General features: G+C 35.1%; 1 protein-coding gene across 14 annotated transcripts in view; it reads left to right on the forward strand.

Annotated features, from left to right (window-relative positions):
• SK (small conductance calcium-activated potassium channel) overlaps positions 1–20,737 on the forward strand; it is a 248,143-nt gene that overhangs the window by 99,795 nt on the left and 127,611 nt on the right. For 10 of the 14 annotated variants that reach the window (XM_089736387.1, XM_089736385.1, XM_089736390.1 and 7 more), the window contains exons 2-3: positions 3,617–4,373; positions 5,029–5,130. In XM_089736387.1, the coding sequence (XP_089592513.1) occupies positions 3,627–4,373; positions 5,029–5,130 (849 nt within the window). In that variant the 5' untranslated portion in view covers positions 3,617–3,626. The remainder of the gene's footprint in view (positions 1–3,616; positions 4,374–5,028; positions 5,131–20,737) is intronic. The other 4 variants (XM_089736394.1, XM_089736398.1, XM_089736396.1 and 1 more) reach the window with 1 other exon arrangement.

Raw genomic sequence — 20,737 nt, forward strand, 5'->3', positions numbered from 1 at the left:
GATGTTGTACTTGAGTCGTCTATTATCAAAGGCGGCAATCTGACTTTTGGACAATGATTGGTAAATCAGAAAAACGAATTATTGACTTTGTATTCCATTGGCAGTCACAAAACTCTTCGGAACGACATCTTAGATAAATAACAGGTTAACTATTAACCTTTATTTAATGCAGGTTTTGAACCGTATTCTTTGAAGGAGACGATTATATTCAAATAAATCTGTATTGACATATCAATAAAAAATTTTTGTCCAAATGTACAGATTGCCGCCTTTGATAATAGACGACTCACTTGTTGTACTTATAAATCGCGTTCGTGAACACATTTTAGGTACATAAATTACTTGAATAAAATCGTAGGGCTGGCAGTGGCTTTTTGACCTTGAATATTCCGGTTTAAGGTTATCGATATTAAGGATCGCAAGTGTAAAGATTGAATCTTTACACTTGCGCTCAAGAACATCAGACAGATAGTAGTAACCACGTAACAGTAGATGGATTATAGGTTCACCAAAACATGAGTAGTCGTCCCAATATTCAAGGCTCCAAGATTTGCTTGGATGTCTCTATTTAGCCACCAGGTTGACCATATGTTCCTTTCTCTTCAGACGTGTACTTGCCATAGCATGGCATATGTAATTTTTCCTTGAAAAGTAATCAAAAATTTTATTGTTTTTACAAGTTAGTGACATCGATAGTCCACATATTTTAATGAGTTTGTACTTGTCACAGCTCTTGCCATCCGGTATGATGTATCCTTGTCCTTGTTCAATTTAGAAAGCAAATAATAATCTTTCAATTTTCTCATCTAGGCCAAACCGGCTGTTTGTTCGATCATCTGTCATAAGTTGTTTGAACGTAAGTCCAATCGAAATCAGAAGAATCAAGAAACACAGCTCTAAGGCAGCTTTGGCTTTTGACGTATTTCTGATGATTCTCTTTGGACATTTATTGAAACAGTTCTTAAGTTTATACAGCTCAGATGCTATATTCAGATATTTATCTTTATAGAAAAGACAACTTAGATATAAAACTATATTTTCTTGGTACACAACTAAAGTTTATATGGCACCGTGGTTTATGGTGATGCATTCTCCAAGGCGCACGTGAAGGCTTTAATCTCGTGAGCATTATTCTCACTGAAAGGAAAAATGAAAAATTCAACATTTTTCTCGCAACACACTCCTGACTGCGATTGAAGATTATCTCAAGAAGATTACTTTTTGAACGAGAAAAATATTGTATGTTTGTCATCTAAGCATGTTTAATATTTCTGAGATCTATATAAACATACTTAAAGACATTTTTTTATCTTTCGAAGATACTTGAATATGTTCTTAAAATGCATATATTTAATTGTTTAATTTTTTGATGGTCTTTTTCATTATTAATAAATTTATCAAGTAATATCGAGATTTATATAACAAAAAATTTATAAATAGGTCCTTATTTAATGTTAATCAAAACGAAACATTTTGCGGTCCTATATGATTGGATAGATTAAGTATGGAAGAAGTCGCCGGATTTCCACCTACATGTTGGGGGCGGTGGGTGAGTATGATGGAGTTGAACCGACTAAAGGCCTTGTTACTCAACAGCCTATGTCCGACCCTCAGATGATTCAGAGCTGATTCGAGGCAGACTGAGAAACATCTGATAGATAGCAGAAAATCCTCAAGACCAAATCATCTCTGAACAATCTGTTTACACAGCACTAGTGATAGAAAACAGCTCAGCTATACCCCTAATATTATTGATATTCACGGGCATCGGTAGTCACTCGCCATCTGATAAAACATTACCATGTGTGTATCTTCCAAACCAAAAGAAATTTTAGTCCTTCTCATCTCAGTGACATGCATAAATGTATAATTATGAAAAATTTACCTACTTGTATGTGTACATCAAAAGGGGCCCAAAATTACACAATTAAGGGGCAAGGTCTTCAGTTGAGGCCATCAAATTGAGGTATAAGTCCGGTTTTAAATCAAACATTGTGTAAGCATTATGCTCTTCTCAATTCTACGAAACAGCTAATATAGTGTTTTTTAAACCTAGTTGATTTTGTTATATGATATTATTCCTTCATTGTGTAACTGATTTATGAAAACATTTATTTATAAGCATTAAGTTAGATTAGACACGATTACATAGTATGTTTTCTTTATTAAGCTTTAGATTTTTTTAAGTTAATGACCACAGCAATTCTTCATGTGGAAATTATTATTACTGATGGTATTTTTTTTTATTACACAATGCTCACGTGTGCTTTCAATGTGGAAATCATTCGTGAACACGTGTTAAGTACGTATCTCCCATAAAAGCGGCCCACTGACTGGCTTATGCCTTGATGCTAGCAATTTATGGATTAAAAAGGAAAAGTGAATTGTTGTATTACTTAACTTCATTTTTACCTCCGAAATTTCTCCCTTGATATCGGTTAACTAAATAAACGGTTTTCTATTCTAATCCTTACACACCTTTACCGATACCAACATAACGGTAAGAATAATAAATTTACTTAACCCTCGAGCCATAATGTATTGTAAATCCTTCAGACTACGAGGAAGACACGCTAAGATTCTATCTTATTATAGTTCCTGCAGATACGACAGAAATGTTTTGTATCATATGAATTTTAGAAAAGGTATTTGACCTTTCACATAATTCTGTTATGTTGTTCAATAATCTTCATGATTGCTACGTTCACTAAAAGTTACATTATTTGGTATATAAGAGGGATTGGGACAATTTTGTAATATTGATGAAAAACCTTGACTACTTACTCGGGTCTCTAATGACTATCAAATAAAAAAAATGGGATAAAAATCCCACCCCATCTCATTTTAATTCTATATGTTGAGCATTTGGGTATATAAATACGTATGATATCAGCATTAATGATGAATTACAGCAACGTAAAATACAAAACAAAATCATAAATAACAATAGAAAAACCCTTAAAATGATACATTGTTAAAATGGTTACATGCTAAATGCTACATGCTATGTAATATTTTGTAAAACTATGTACGTTTGATAATTTATGAACTTTGGACGAAATACAACAAACAAATCTTCACTTAAGTGAGCTAAATAATTGTTCGATAGACCGACGGTCTTAATGTAATTGTTCGGAACTTGTAATAATATAGAAACATAATTAATATTTTAACTTGACAGTGTCGTTAGCGATATTCAGGAATCTATCAAATATCTTGTGTTCCATGATAGCTACCGAATGAAATATTAACATGGCGAATATTTAAATTAGAGTCCGTCCTTCTCACCCTTCAAATCGGTACTCATCATATATCTGACTGTGTTGCCCTATCTATCTACCTAGTAGCACTCAATCTCTTTCCGTAAACGTCGGTCACCACTTAAGACCAGGTAGATCGTGAGTTTGTTTACTAATCTATGCAGCAATAAAAATACATTTTCATGCAATACGGATTTTAGCATTTAGTGCATATTGCACTGATCTTAAAACCTAAATCCTAAGTAAAGCAATATTTCTGTGAGGAAATAAACTGATATAGAGTTTCTAAAATGATTATTTAGTCTGTAAATACTGACCCTGACTACTTTAAATAAATGTAAACTATTTTGTTTCAGATTTAACATCATGTCGGCCCCAACGATAGATAGCACCGAAGCGATCACGAATTCTGGATATGGGAGCAGCGATGAAACGGCCAGTCTTCTGGTCGCCGGACCCGCCGTTACCGTCATAGTTCCGTCAGAAAACAGAACAGTTAAACCAGTTCTTCAAAGACAAGACTGCACGACGCATTTAAGACCTCAACTGTCAGGAGGGCCGGGCAGCGAAGAGAGTGGTACGTCCATACGAATGGAAGAAGGTACAGCGAGAAGCGTCCCAGACATAGAATTGCAATGCCGCGATACTGTTCCGCACGCAGACAGACCCCAGACTTTAGTATCGCCAATGGCCGGCTGCTCCCACAGAGGTTCAGTGACCGCCTGCACATTAGTTCCACACTCGCATTCTAGATGTCGCGTCTGTGAACGAAGACAATCAACGGCGCCGGTTTCAGCGTTACAACTAGCGCGATCTGTGTCCCGAGAGAGTGTACGATCCGCACTACACTACCCCTGTGGCTGTAGTTCGCTCCACGCGGTCAGTACTTGCCCTGTTATACAGCCCCCGGCGCTGTTGCTACCAACAACTAGTGCGAGAATCATCCGACAGAGTTCGCAGCCGGAGTCTAGCGCATGCGCGGCACACTGTCCTCACCACAGCCACCACCACCCTAGCGCCTCGTTGCGACAACTAAGGGAACCAGGCGACGGAATTGCCGGCATCGCCGCTGACTCTCTACGGATCAACGGAGGAATGCGACCATTCAAACAGGTACGTTTTTTATTCAACAGATGGCGCTATACGCAAATAAAGTCCGTTTGCCCATCAAAAAAAAAGTACTCCGTACGTGATAATTTTCAACGAAAGAGAAATAAACGAAAAACTTTTTTGCTTCATTTAATTTTAACGAAACGACAACAATGATGAATTTATGTTGAAGTAGACACGTGTTTTAGCTATGTGTGTAAATAGCTTTTAAGCACGCACAATATTACAGTAGATGTGTTTGACGATTTTGTTAAAGCTTTAAAAAGCTTTAAAATATTGATCGTATTCTTGTTTATATGTGTGTATAATGTAAATTAATGTTTATTTGTCAATTGTGCATAGAAAAGTGTTATTTAGAAAAGCTGATGATTTAGTTTTCGTTTAGATAATTTTGTATGGTCGATGTTATTACAAATGCAGCATTGTAAATTTTATCTAACACACAAATATATCTATTCATGATAACATATAACAATATAAACACAGACATTCACCCGAACCATATACCGGACTATCGAATGATGATTTGTCAAATTTTCCTCAATACGCAAAATTGGATTTGGTGTGTAAGTGCTGTGTAGGGGTCTTGAGACAGGTCTTCCCTTTCAATCAAATCAAATGATAGAAATTTGATTTGATTTCTGTTTTTAACCTACAGGGGCTGCTCCTCTGTCCGCAAACCCTGTCGCAGACTCGTCGAGCCCGACTGAGACGGGCGTTCACTGAAGCCACGGGAGATACTGTTACCTACGTTAAAACGGTGGGCTTCTGTTCGATTATGCACCGGCAATCCCACATCGGCGACTGTACAATCTCCACAATACACCTTCTCTTTACCCTGATCACACACAAAGGCCTATACGATATCACGAAACAATACTAATTTAGGAGTTTCGAATCTAGACACAACAGCGTAAGCTTCGGAATAGATTGGCAGCGATGCATGATGAGTTTGTAAACCTGCGAGAACTGAATAGAATATAGTTGTTGGCTTCATCCTTAGATTAGGTTGTACAGTCGTTCGGTTACCTGTGAATTGTTTATCAGAGTCATTTTAGTTGGCGAATGTGTCGTCCCCATAGCTTCGTCTAATGAACACTGTTAGCCTCTCCACCCACGACCCCGACATTTTCCTGGGCACGAAAAAAGCTTTTCACAATGCGAATAGTTTCCTGTAAATCACTCTGCTCAAAGAAACAGTTCCGGAGCTCCACAACATCGATAATGCTGGCATTGTTGATGCAATTATAGTTCGAAGGTCTGTTTGTTTACCTTTACATCATAAGTCATCAAAGAAATTTCGAACACCAATAAAATTATTCATTGCTTCGGGAGCCTATTACTCAAGTAAAATACACAGCACCTACACTATCATTTAGATATCCGTTCACTCGCATTTGATGGAAACAAGGCAATGCTATGCACTTTAGAGAAATGAATAATTAGATTGCACCGATATCGCTTTTATAGACTAGAACAGGTTGATTCGTGTGTGAATAAATAAAGTGTATTTTTTCTAGAGAAAGCGCTTAGTTCCTAAGTGATGTTTGATGTTGAAAATTTCGAGGTAGTACATTTTGATTAGCTATAATGACGTTCAATATGGATATATTCATGAACTCACCAAGCCCGTCGATATTATAATACCTCCTCAGCCGAGGTGTATGAGAACTTTGGCTATTTCACTTTTCATGAATTTTATGATAACAAAATTTCTTCTTGAATTTTCATGAGACCATCAGCGGGGTCACGGTCAACGTTTGGTGCCTTTAAATATGTTACTTGTAGTGGATAATTTGCTTAATATTATAGTGCGCTGTTTGGCACCAGACCAGACAACGGGATTGTATAATTGTTTAAGTGAAGCGAATTGGACGGAAACATGCTCAAACAGATTTCAGAACGCTGACTAACCCTATTTGAATATGGGCGGACGTTAATCCTTTTTGATTCATGTTCATTAGAAACCTGATGTTTAGTGTTTAGGAATTCAAAAATTAATTATGCACTAAAATTAATTTTTAATATTTCAAATCGTAATTGTTTTGAATGTTTTATAGATATATATATATATATATCTATAAAACATTGCCGCATTATATATATATATATATTTATCTTAACATTTATTTATCAATACGATCATTTTTAGGATATTATGTTATTAAAAAAATAATTAAAAAAGTAATAATTAATCTAAAAATTATCATAGTGGTAATGCACGGAAAAGGCAAAATAACGTGTATGTATGAAAGCAATTTCGGCACAGTAGATAGTGTAGACCGATTATACATATTTCTAATTAAGAGAATTTCATCTGAAAATAACTTTATTAGGTAAGACGGAATCCATTCACTTATCTTGCTCATAGAATTCGCAATTGAAAACTTTTGAATTTCAAGTCACGAAAGAAAGACCGTAAAAGAAAAATCTCACTAAGCCTTGTGTACTAGTGTAGCATCGCACATGTTTCTGCCGTGAAACTTTCGTATTTTCCAATTAGAAATTCAGTCTTTGTAAATCTATTGGTTACTTTACTTCTTACTTCAGGAAACTTCAGTTTTACGTCTAGTTTGATTATGTGTCCGTGTTGAAAAATAAACTTCTAAGTCGAAATTTTGAATGAAAAACATTCAAAATAATAAGTACATAATTTATTATCGTAAAAATCGCAAAACTTGCCAGCAACTAATTTTACTTGTCTTAGCGAAGACAGAATTACACTTGGTGTTCACGTACTGAATGTTACTTAAAAAATACTAAAAGCACACTTTTATATAATAATAAGCAGAAAAACTAACTTTTTTTAGATATAGAGAATTGATTCTAAAGCGAAGTAAGACTAACTCATTTTTTATAATAAAAATAAAGTAATTAGAAAAAGAAAAAAATCAAGGTTCTATTTTCGAGTGCTTCTGTTATGTTTTTTTCTGTTCAACGTTAGTTTAAGGATATAACGAACGCCGCTGTGCATTTTAATTGAAAGTTATGCATTATACAGTACAACGTTTCACACTAGGCGTGTCCGACTTCTCCGTACTGATGTAATTAGAATAAAGAATTTCAATTAGATTTCATAAAAATAATTGTTGCATTTGGTTGGTAATGAATTTGTTTTTCATTCGTATTCCTAACACACCAGCCATTAGACACTATATTAGCTTTCTATATACGAGTATATACCTATCATATTCAATCAAGCTATACAATTTACATAATTTAAAATTATTTTGTGTATATTTATATATTTGCTTGTCATTGTTCCTAAGCTATTCGTTCGATTGTGATAATACTTGACAAACTTCTTGTCGGTACTTTTTTCTTTAACCTATCTAAGCTGATGGTCTAGCGTAACCTTAACTAGTAGGTGAGCTCACGGGGCTTAAGCCTGACGATGTTGCTAACACGAACCCTAGCAAGGGCCGTGCTTCGCAGAATCTACCACCGGATCGGAATCGCGACCCACTGAGAAGATCCGCCGAGAACCTCAGTGGGCTGTGTCTGTGGGTTAATTTACTCGCCGAGCCCTCCGTTGCAAGCGACGGGTTCGACGAGAACGGTGACCGGTTGGTAATCTAGGGACAGCTTCCCTCATAGTACCATGAAAGCCCATTGATACTCGAATAGTTTCAAGAAATTGATGTTTTTCATACAATTAGCGACAGTATAATGGAGGGTGATCCTGTTCCCTACTATAAATCTAAACAGAGCCGTTTTAGATTACAATTGACAGTTTCATGTCTTCATAGCGGTAATACCATTCAAAAGGTGTTTATGGATTTTAATAAACACTTAATGCTAGGTGGGCCGTGAGCTCGTTCACTCGTCAATGCAATAAAAGGCTATCTCTTTAGGCTATAAAGAAATTACTCTTAGCATATAACTATTCTATGAACCTAAGCACCGCATATAAATTCCGGATATCAAAATTAAAGATATGACTATTTTTCAATTTACATCTCACTGTTACTTAATTTTGTAAAAAATATTCAATTTAAGGATTCATCTATTTTATTTTTATTTGTTCGTATGAACTTGAAACTGCAACGTTTATGACTCTACTCATTTGTTATCCTGTTCAAAAAGCATTAAAATACATTGCGAAACTTTTGGAGGAGATTTTCGTAATGCTTGGTGAATAATTCAGTTAAAATGAAAACCACTGTACATGGCTACACATAAATCCAATCTCGGTAAATTTCCAATCCAATTGTTACAAATAATACGAAAACTGAACGTTTCGCATTATGATCTCAAATAGTTGTAGCTTTCGTAATCGGTTTGTTTTGAAGCAGAAAATCACGGACAACATTTCAAGTCAATTTTTTATTTATTTATTTATTTATGTACACACAAAAAAGAAGACATAGTACAGAGTAACAGGAAAATTATGTACAAAGGCACTGCTTATTTCTTTAAGAAATCTCTTCCAGCAGACCTGCAAGAGGAATATGGGAATAATAATTAAAAGTGATGAGTGTGTGTAGAACAGTAAAATAACAAATACAACATGAGAATTATAGTAATGCACATACACATAGCAAATATTGTTAAACTTGTATACAAAATATTATAAGTAACACAGTATATACGAAGAATGATCATTCGGTTAATGAGAGATAGAATTGTCTAAGTTAATTGGGAACGTACTTTTTAGTGTGTAAACCACAATTATAGTTGACGTAAAAAAAAATGATTCAGAAGAATATTTAATATAAATTCTTAAGTTATGGAAATTAATAGATCCTTTAAATATTAACCAAAAGCTTGAGAACGAACTTCAAGGTTGGTTGATAAAAACATAATCTGCACATAGCACTGAACAATCACAGTAAATGTTTGATAATTTGTACTTAATAGAAGGTTATATATTTATAAAATTGCATAAATAAGTATTATAATTCCAATTGTTTTTTTTTGTAGCCATTATGTTTTTTAATCAGGCTTACGACGTGATGTCTATGAGCTCCTAGCCGGTATGATAATAATATGTCTAGACTTTTGCAGGGTGGGCAGTGGCTTGCTCCTGGCATTTTTGACGATACCATCTGGTGGGTTGTATGCTCATCTGTCTACGGAGTTAATATAAAACACACAACATAGCCCATAAGCTCGATCACCTGAAGTCTTTAAAAATTACTTCTACGACGAAAGGACGTGTTACATTAATGGAATTCTGATTATTTATGCTGCAAACTTATATTTACATTGTCACTTCTATGATGTGCAATTTATTTTTATTAAAAATTTTGACTAAAATTTAGATTTTCAAATGCCAATATGATCAAAATATCACTTTTTTTCTACTTTCATAATAATCTATTATGCATGTTTAAAAACAAAACAATAGGTATGATGGTGAAAATAAATAACAAAATCTAGATTCATTAGGTACTTTTCCTATGCTAAAGATCGGAACTAATGTAGATTATTCCAACTTTTTTTTTAATCCATTTAATGACGATACTGAACTGATTGTTATCACATATGGCCTGATTAATAAACATACATATATATCTTTGGAGTATTATCACTACACGCTATATTTTTTGCATTGACAGTCGGCTTCAAGTCCATTGAAATTGATAATAGAGTTTGAGTTACAATTAGTTGCACACCGTTTACTTGCTAACTAACTTAATCATGTGACGAATATAAATGATTTAAATACATATATGCAGTTTTTATTTGTGTTCCCTCTATAAAGGGAGAGGTAGTATCCTCAACTTAGCTTTTGTGGTCAATGACAGTTAAGGTCCGATCGCTTTGCAATCGAACCCTGCTAGAATTTTCGTAGAAATTGCAACAAGTGATAAAAAGACATTGAACGCTCAGAATTTTTCTAAGTCTAAGCAATAAAAACGGCCTTAAAGGCTATAAAACATATATTTTATGTGAGTAGGTACATCTTTTAGAGTGTAACGAAAGTCTATAGAGGAGAAATTTTTGGATAGTAAAATACAAATGTTTCAGAGATATATGCAACAAATATGAAATTTTATATTAAGTATATTAAGCTTATGTACATTTTAGACAACTATCTACAATAGAGTACGAAAATGTATCGTAAAATAAACACATAAATATGTTATACAATCTAAATAGTCTTTATCTTATTATGAAAGCAGTCAGTCTCTAAGAGACTGGTCTCAGACTGCTTTGTTCAGATTAACGTTCTAAAACGTCAGATGGAGCTCTAGATATGGTTCCCTAGAGCACACTATAAGAGCCAGCCATTTAAGATTTGTAGTCTTATTGGTATACAGAAAAACTTAAGTTTAAATTTTTTGTTTCCGTCCGTGTATCTTAGGATATCCTTTAGGATCATAAAATTTCCAATTTCATGATTTTACACGCTTCGACGAGGTCAATGATCGGTTTTAAAAAAAATAACCATATTTTATTTACATTGTGAATAATTGAATTAAAATTTTATTTCTTTTCATAGTACTTTATATTTATTGATGTAAAATTTAATTAAAAAACCTAATTTTATTTTTTGAGAATATCAACGCTTATTTTTGGGAGTGAGGAACAACTTTTCACCCCATGGCTTTCCAGTTGCGCCAGGAAAGGTGTGCAAGCACGAGCTCATGCAGGAGGGGTGAAATTTGTTAACAGCTGCCCGAGCGTATCCTAAGAAGATCTAACAGTTCAATGGTGCTTTGTGTATTCATCTATTACTAGATCGGAATCGTGAACGACTGAGAAGGTTTGGCAAGAAAGTCAAAACTTATCGGGCCAATATATGGCTTAGGTTTCAGGACGAACTCTTCGACGAACACGGCTACTCCTAATCTCAGAGAAAATATTTTCAATTCCTTTAATATAAAATATCCAATGCTACAGTGTGCCCACATGCCGTAACCACTGACGGCCATACTGATAGCCAATGGCATAGTTCCAATTCGTTACAATAGGCCTCCTGTGAGCCTTGTCATATAAATTATGCCCCGGACGCGGTCTCACAATACATTCCATTACATTGAACTAATGCAATCTGATCCTCATTTGATGTAATGATCGATTTAATGTATTCGGTTGGAGCGCTTGTGGTTAAGCTAATTAGTTTTATAGATTAAAATATTTTAGGAGATTTTGTGTAGGTAATTTTAATTACATTGCGGTCTTTTTGTCACTGGTCAGACCTTAGGACTTATACTATAGGCTTTGTTTTGTTCAGTTGTAGGTACTATAAATGATCCTGTCTAGATTCATCATAGGTGCAGGACTTTTGGTGATATCTTTGAATCTTTGCGTTCATACACTGTTTATTATTATCAGTCAACGTTTTTCCTTAGGGGATCTTTAGCACTACGACATGTATTTATTGAATCGATATTGCCCCAATTTTCTTCTAACTTTCTATCACTGTTTATATACACGTCTACTTTTGGAATATATAATTATTTGCTTGTATAGTACAATACTACGCTGATTGAGATGCTTTGAAAGCATCGGTTTCAGCAATAAAAGCAGACTGAGTACTCGTTTATCTGATTAACTAAAAAATATTGGCTCATTCTATAGCACTACGAATTCAATGGAGGAATAAGATTATTTTCTCTTTTGTAACAGAAAAATATTGTTAATGAATCTATTTTCAGTTGTAAATGAATCTGTTTTTTGTTTAATTCATAAATGACCAGTGTCCTAATAATGATAATAATAATAACGACTGCATAGTTCTCACAAGTTAAACCGATTTAAATCAGATGACTAAATCCGAAGTGGTTTATTTTCCCTATTTGATCTCCATTAATATTGGAGACGCACTGGTTTTGACAGGCTAATGGAATTTATGAGATTCAATAACTATAATGGCCTCTGGAGTACGGGGAAATAGAATATGTTAGTACAATTTCATTTAACGTCAAACTTGATACTTACGTGAAAGAAAAAATGAATTTCTTTGTACGCTGTAAAACTTATATCTATTCGAATGGCGAATTGATATTGAAATGTTGACATGCATATTAATTGGCAAAGTGACGATATAAGTTTGAATGAAGAACTATGTGTAATGACTACGAGTATTAGTGACGGTTTCATTTTTCGAACCCAGACGCATGCAACTGGGTACCATAAACCAATTTTTTGATCATATATACGTTTGTTAGTTGTGTTACGTAAAGTGTTATTTTTACTCATTTTGTACAACCTTATAAAATATAGCCAACTTAAATGCTCCAATTTCGTAAGCCGGATCCATAAACAATTTAAAAATGACCGATGGTCTTTTAGAAGTAACTACCACATAAATTGATGATGAAGTGTGACACGCGATATCCTTATTTGTCTTCTTGGTTATTGATTTACTGTTACACAACTTGTAACGGACGGATTGTTACATCATAAATGAGATTGACACGGGCGTCTTGTGGGTCATATTAAGTTCATATCGCAGTAGGACGTTCTGGAAAATATCACTATCTTATCAATATTTGCGAAAAATGAACAACAGCTTGAAGGATAGGACAGCTTTTACAATAAAATTGAGACGGTTTTCATGTTGTATACCTATGAATTTTGGAAGCCAGTCTATATGAGAAGTTGTCTCGTCTACCCTAGTTTCATAAAAAAATAGGTAAACAATGTGCGAATATAAATTCTAATTTGATTAAACCATGATTTTTATGTCCATCTTCCAAAATATATTCCTTGGGAATAGTAGGACTGTTTGTACTGGTACCGTTGGATAAGAATTACAAAACTGACGCCTTAGTGAGTAAGGCTGTATAATTTTAGAGAGTAGTCACCCGAATTATTGGAGTAGGGAGCTCAAGCTCGCGTATAGACCTTAGCCCCGAGGCCCATGCCGTGCCCCCGGAAGGGGGTACGACGACCCCTTGACTTGACTAGAATTATGGAGAATTATTAATCATTGGTTAGTAGTTCGGAGAATTTTCTTCAGTCGAATATACCTGCCACAAGCGGAGCTGATAGCCCGATAATGGAGGAAATCCATTGAGCATAAGCCATATAGAACCAGCCGTAGTGGCGTACTCTGATTACCGGTATCTTACAGGGAAATTTGAAGATCAAGAAGTAAAATGTAACAGTTAATAGGTTTTTTACAAATTGTGCCATATGGAAGGGCTTGAGGCAATGGTTTTAACACAAATAAACGACCGTCGCATCTTTCAAGCCGACTTACATGACTGGTGTTTTTTTTTTCTTTACTTTTGGTTCATACAACTAGATACAATTTACATTGAAATTCAATAAACAACAACATAGTTCAAGAAATAAAATAAAACTTATTTTAATTTAAGAAGCAACAGGAAATTAAGAAATAGCCATAAAAATATATTTACTTACATTAAATAATAAAATTATTGATTTTGAAAATTAGAGATCCTGAAATGATTTTTGGATGTTTGTTGCAGGGTTGTTACGAATATTCGCATCCGCATCCGCAAATGCGGACTATTCGCATTATTTCAGACATCTGCATCCGCATTCACATCCGCATCAATCAATGCGGAGTTTTACGGATGCAGATTCATTTCAACAACTACATGTAAAGAAAGTGGACGGAGCCAGAGTGGCACGTGCTTCACGTTTGTTTGGTAATTGATAACTTCATTCGGTAACTGACGAATAGGAAGGCGCACATTGGTAACAAGACCCTACAGGTTATGTTTGTTGTGTTTTTTCTCATTGTCAATAAATTATATTTATAGTCAGTGTTTACTTACTGTGTATTTCATAGTTTTTTGCGTGTTGAATGAATATTTGATATAAATATTAAGTGAAATGTCGCTACCAATAAAAAGAAGTATCTGGACTATAAGTCTTATATAATAATATACAATAGACAAAAATTATCCGGAGAAGTCGGAGTGTAAGATATGCAATAAAAGTTAATCGTGGAAGGGACGCACTACTACTTCTTTGAAAAATCACCGGAAATAAATACACCCGGATGAGTTTTATTTATTCCAAAGTGCGAATAAGGAAAAGGAATTGAAGAAAAAAAATGATGAAGCGGGCAGGAAAAAAAATTCTCTCCAAATTAGCATGCAGATATTTACCACCTCCACCAGTCAGTGTTCCCAGCGAACAACTATTTAGTGGAGCTGGGTTAATATATAATCCACTAAGAAACAGGTTGGAAGCTGAGAAGGCTGCAATATTGCTATTTATTAGATATAATTCACCAATCTTTAAGGTTAATTATTAAACAAAGATTTTTTATTATGAAACTCGAAGCTTGAAATTCTGTTTGTCATAAGTAAAACCAAAAACTTGTATAATTTTGTTCAAAAAATATGATTAAATAAATAAAAAGTTAAAATTAAATTGATTTTTAGTTATTTATTCATGTTAATTTTTAAAAATAATTATCCTTTTAAAATCGCAAAATCCGCATCCGTATCTGCATTACATCTGCATCCGCATCCAATCCGCATCCGCGGATGTGAACTTCTAATAATCCGCATCCGCATCTACATCCGCGGATGTCTAAATTATTGCATCCGTAACAACCCTGGTTTGTTGTTATTCTTCTTATTCTGTGCCGCCGCGCACCAGCCGGCCGGCACCTTGTACATAAATATTACGCGCCTGATCATTATTTTGCTGCGATGTTATTTTAAAACTGCGATATCTTCTAATCTAAAAACACCTTCACAAATAATGGTTTATTTTAGAACAAATTTGGTTACCATAAAAAAGGTTATAGTGAGCCAACCTTAAAATACAGAGATATGCTGCCGCGGACTTTTTTTAAAGGGAACAATTCTGTTATACATTATTTTAGCGAAACTTTGGCAGTTTCCACAGCGCACGCAGTGCAAACTCTCAAAAGAGAAAATGCCCCGATTTTGAAACACTCTTTATTGGTGCTCCGCTTGTATTGGTCTTAACATGATGTTATATAGCTTATAGCCTTCCTCCATAAATGAGCTATCTGACACTGAAATCAATCAACCAAATCAATTCAAATCGGACCAGTAGTTCCTGAGATTAGCGAGTTCAAAGAAAGTCTTCAGCTTTATAATATTAGTATATTTATTAGTCCGAATATGTTAATATTAATAATGCTCTATACAAATTTATTGGATTTTTACGTGACGATAACTTGAAGGGGTGAGATATTTTTCTGTTCTCGACTCTTGTTTCTTTTTAAAGCTATGTTAAATCTGTGGAAGAGAACGAACAAACACTAGCTTCTAAATGTATATTTGTTGGCATTAGAAATCTGGATAAACTGGATAAAGCTTGATGTGACAAACCTAAAAGGTCGTGTACCTTATTCACAGCACGGGCGACAATCGTGATAGTGTTGAGATCGTTTTTATTAGTCTGTCTAGACGAAATAAGTTTACAAAATAAGTGAACTATTGAAAATACACGTAACTAATAGGTAGCTATAATAGGTAATATGATTAAATTTTAACAATAGACAACACTGTTCGTATTTTTTTTTTGTTGTTTTTTTATTTATTTTTTTCGTCGCTGCGTGTATGTTTGTTTTAATCGATATACGATTTCTTTTCATAAGCATCACCATTTCTGATTAAATGAAGTCGAGCTTACTTATACACTTTGTTAAATAAGTAGACTTTTAATAGTGCCTGTCGTTCAAACGGCGGGCTCTACAAATACTGAATTTTTTACTGCTCCCCAACCCACGATGGTATAAATAATAAAAGCCACTTGCGAGTATATACTCTATTTTTACACTGCTTAAGTGTATTTCTGTTAAACATAATTATCTGTTTTACTATTCGGAAATTTATAGCTTGTTCTTAGTACTAGAGGTCTCGCAGTAGTCGAAATTCGACTATAATTAATTGGAATTGTAAGTTTGTACACTATTATGATTGTATTTTATACTTCTATAATCACAAATTTCGCCAGGGCTACTCTATAAAAAAATATTAATAAAGACAAACAATATTTAATCTATTCTCAATTTGACAACAGACGTCAAGAACAAAAGTTTGACAATAAATAGTATGCAAGCGTGTGTGCGTCAAATACATGGTATGTAGTGTGTGTAATGTTTTCTTTATTGATTTAATGTATATTTTATGCATTATTTAAAATAAATATTAGCATTGTGCACTTCTTCTCTATATTCTCTATAAGTGTGGAAAATTTCATACTCCTCCGTCCGCGCAACTTTCGTAAAAAGAGATACAAAGTTTTTGCTTCACGTATTAATATAGACCTAGTCAGGTCATAAATTCTGTCACATGTTTAATGTAAAATAATTGAAACAAGTTTATTCATTATGTAACCATTCATATACCAAAATGAACTTAACAAAACATAGATTCTTATGACACTAAAGTTTATTCAAAATGACCTCCGTGATTTTGAATACAGGCCTTCAATCTGCGCGGCCAGTCGTCTATCGCAGCACGAACGAGGTCCATGTCAATATCGGCGGCTGCCTTAATCAAGGATGTCTTGAGTGACTCCAAATTGGGATGAGGCTTTGAGCACGCCTTTTCCTCCAAGTGTTGCCATATCTTGTAATCTAACGGATCCAAATCTGGACTGGAGGAGGGCCAGTCTTCGTGCCGGATGAAGTCGATTTCACGCGCCGCCAGCCAGTCTTGTGTGCTCTTCGCTCTATGAGCTGGCGCCGAATCTTGTTGGAATACCCAGTGCCTGTTATTGAACATGGTATGAGAAACAGGTTCCACAAGGTTCGTCAGGACTGTATTTTGATACACAACTGCATTCGTTTTTACACCTTTCTCACAAAAATGTACCTCTGTTAAGCCCCAATAAGAAACTCCCAACCAGGGTTGTTACGGATGCAATAATTTAGACATCCGCGGATGTAGATGCGGATGCGGATTATTAGAAGTTCACATCCGCGGATGCGGATTGGATGCGGATGCAGATGTAATGCAGATACGGATGCGGATTTTGCGATTTTAAAAGGATAATTATTTTTAAAAATTAACATGAATAAATAACTAAAAATCAATTTAATTTTAACTTTTTATTTATTTAATCATATTTTTTGAACAAAATTATACAAGTTTTTGGTTTTACTTATGACAAACAGAATTTCAAGCTTCGAGTTTCATAATAAAAAATCTTTGTTTAATAATTAACCTTAAAGATTGGTGAATTATATCTAATAAATAGCAATATTGCAGCCTTCTCAGCTTCCAACCTGTTTCTTAGTGGATTATATATTAACCCAGCTCCACTAAATAGTTGTTCGCTGGGAACACTGACTGGTGGAGGTGGTAAATATCTGCATGCTAATTTGGAGAGAATTTTTTTTCCTGCCCGCTTCATCATTTTTTTTCTTCAATTCCTTTTCCTTATTCGCACTTTGGAATAAATAAAACTCATCCGGGTGTATTTATTTCCGGTGATTTTTCAAAGAAGTAGTAGTGCGTCCCTTCCACGATTAACTTTTATTGCATATCTTACACTCCGACTTCTCCGGATAATTTTTGTCTATTGTATATTATTATATAAGACTTATAGTCCAGATACTTCTTTTTATTGGTAGCGACATTTCACTTAATATTTATATCAAATATTCATTCAACACGCAAAAAACTATGAAATACACAGTAAGTAAACACTGACTATAAATATAATTTATTGACAATGAGAAAAAACACAACAAACATAACCTGTAGGGTCTTGTTACCAATGTGCGCCTTCCTATTCGTCAGTTACCGAATGAAGTTATCAATTACCAAACAAACGTGAAGCACGTGCCACTCTGGCTCCGTCCACTTTCTTTACATGTAGTTGTTGAAATGAATCTGCATCCGTAAAACTCCGCATTGATTGATGCGGATGTGAATGCGGATGCAGATGTCTGAAATAATGCGAATAGTCCGCATTTGCGGATGCAGATGCGAATATTCGTAACAACCCTGCTCCCAACCATACCATGAGCGAGGATGGAAAATGACCTCGTTGGACACGCGGAATACGGTTGCTCACTTCTTCACTACTGTGTGCGTACACCTTATCATTTTGTTTGTTGTAGCTCTCTTCTACGGTAAAAATTTTTTCATCCGAAAAAAGAATTTCCCGATATTTTTTCCCACGTACCGCTTCAACAAAGCGCGGCATCTCTTCAGTCTCAGGTCCATTAGACGAGCATTCAAACGATGTCCTGCTTTTCTTCGATATGTCCGAAGCCCTAAGTCTTCATTTAACACCATTTTCACCGTGGTTCTGCTTAACCCCGTCTGAAGGACCAACAGTTTCTGCTTACGTTTGGGATTTCTTTGAATTCGCGCCTTCACAGCTTTTATCACTGCTGGAGTCCTAACAGACCGAGGGCGACCACTTCTTGACCTGTCATCTACACTAGAGTTTTCATTGTATCGTTTGATGGTACGATAAACGAATCTTTTGGTTATATTCAAATTTTTCAGTATGTTAAAAATTTGAATTGGCGCGTAACCGCAACGATGCAACGCAATAACTGCAACACGGTCTTCTTTAAGCGTCCACTCCATAGTAAAATTCTAAAAGTATACATTTTTATTTTCATGAACAATTCGAAATTCGAATTCAATAAACAGCATTCTAAAAGAAAAGTTTTTACTGTGTGACAATACTTATGATCTGACTAGTTATATACTTCACTCTATACATCAGTGCTCATTCTTCATTTTGTCAATCGTTTTTCTCATAGTGTGTGGATCATCCCAGTTTTAATTTTCCTTATTTAATCGCTTGCAGTCTAATGGACTATTTTAGCTACGCTCTTATTATTATCATTATTTTGATACACCTATCTAAATGCTTAATATAATATTTATATATAATCAATAAGTTTTCTTTGTCACCCATCCAAAAGTGTTATGGAAAGTTACGTAAAAGCGTTTCCTGTTCCTTTTTCGACTCACGGAAACCGCTTCCTCTGTATTTAATATATCTCGAAACTAGGACTCCATTAACAACTGCATCTCGTATTTCAACTTTGCCAATTATTCTTGTTACTTTATCTCTACGCTCCCAAGTTACATGGATGTGATATGGATGCGACATAAGAAAGAGAACCAGCAGTCCAAAACAAAAATTTTCATATTTTTTTCGCTTTTTGTTATTATTTTTCATTTCGTTGTCATATGCACGGATGAGCTTTTAAAAATTCATATCTCATTACAAATAGGAGCGATTTGTAGGCACCTTCTTTACTAAAAAATTAAATAATGTCTGCCATATTTTGAAGAGCCACCTTTCGTAGGTAAGGGAAAGCTGATTTTTTTAAGATGAAATTTGAAGTTGTTAATTTATTTCTTGTTTAGGGTCTTTCCGGCTCCCGACCCGGCAGGCTGGTTCTGGTCCAGCGGGGTATTCCGGGACACCAGCGGCACTGTCTGGGCGGCCTGACGGGCTGCCGTACCGAGACGGCCGACGTTTCAGAGCCTTCGATTCGCCTCGAAGGCTCCGTCGGCTGGGCGTCCTTGGGGTGAGCCGCGCCGTCTGGTTGTAGTGTTGACCGCGGTAACCCCCCTACCTCATCCGGGTTCTGACCTCGGAGAGGATCGGACGTCCCGTGTAAGAGTGCAGGGGAGTCGTTTAGTGGGTGGGTCCTAAAATCCTTGGGCCCGCGATCTGCTCTCAACACCTGCAGATCGTTGAGTCTCACATACCCCGCGCGCCCCTTTTGCGCGGGGAGGTTCGGCCCTGTACCCGAAAAAAAAAAAAAAAAGGTCTTTCCGGCTAAGTGAAGGGTCTACCTGGTAGTAGGCGGTAATCAATATTATGGTATTGTATATCGTCTGATACAATTAGCAGTGCTTAAAATAGTCTCAAATTTATGCATGAAACTTCTTAAACTAATACAAAAATTGAACACATCTTGCCCGTTAGCTACCTTAAAACTGTTCTCTTAAATTCAAATCCACGCGATGCGATCTTTTATTTAATATTAGGCACGTTTCTAAAACATAACGTAACTAATTAGAATATTTTTGCATCTAAAATCCATTATAAACAAAAAAAGTGGTATTTTAAGTTTTTCGAATGATCGCTCTGTACATTAAGGTAAATTGCCATGTTCTTTGGTCAAGATAAATTTAATAACGTTCAATCATCAGGAAGTGTAAACACGAATGTTTCGTCCATATCTCGATTATTGTTACACGAAAGCTCTCACCTTGACGCCGTCATTACTTAAATGTAACCTCCAAATTAACCCGTCCGCCCGGATTAAGTCAGGGGTATAAGACGCAGGAACTTAAACCTTAAGTCCGTTTGTTAGTACATATGTTGCGAATTTCCTAACACCTTGTTAAGCAACGATAAAATTCTTTGTAAAAAATATGTAGAATGATACTAATGTGTTCACCCTCACTGATGTTTTATACACCAAAAACATTTCCGAGTCCCATGTTTGTCAGTCCAATTTTTTT

Source organism: Bombyx mandarina, chromosome 21 (genome assembly GCF_030267445.1).
Source record: "Bombyx mandarina strain Sakado chromosome 21, ASM3026744v2".
NCBI classification, from domain to species: Eukaryota; Metazoa; Arthropoda; class Insecta; order Lepidoptera; family Bombycidae; genus Bombyx; species Bombyx mandarina.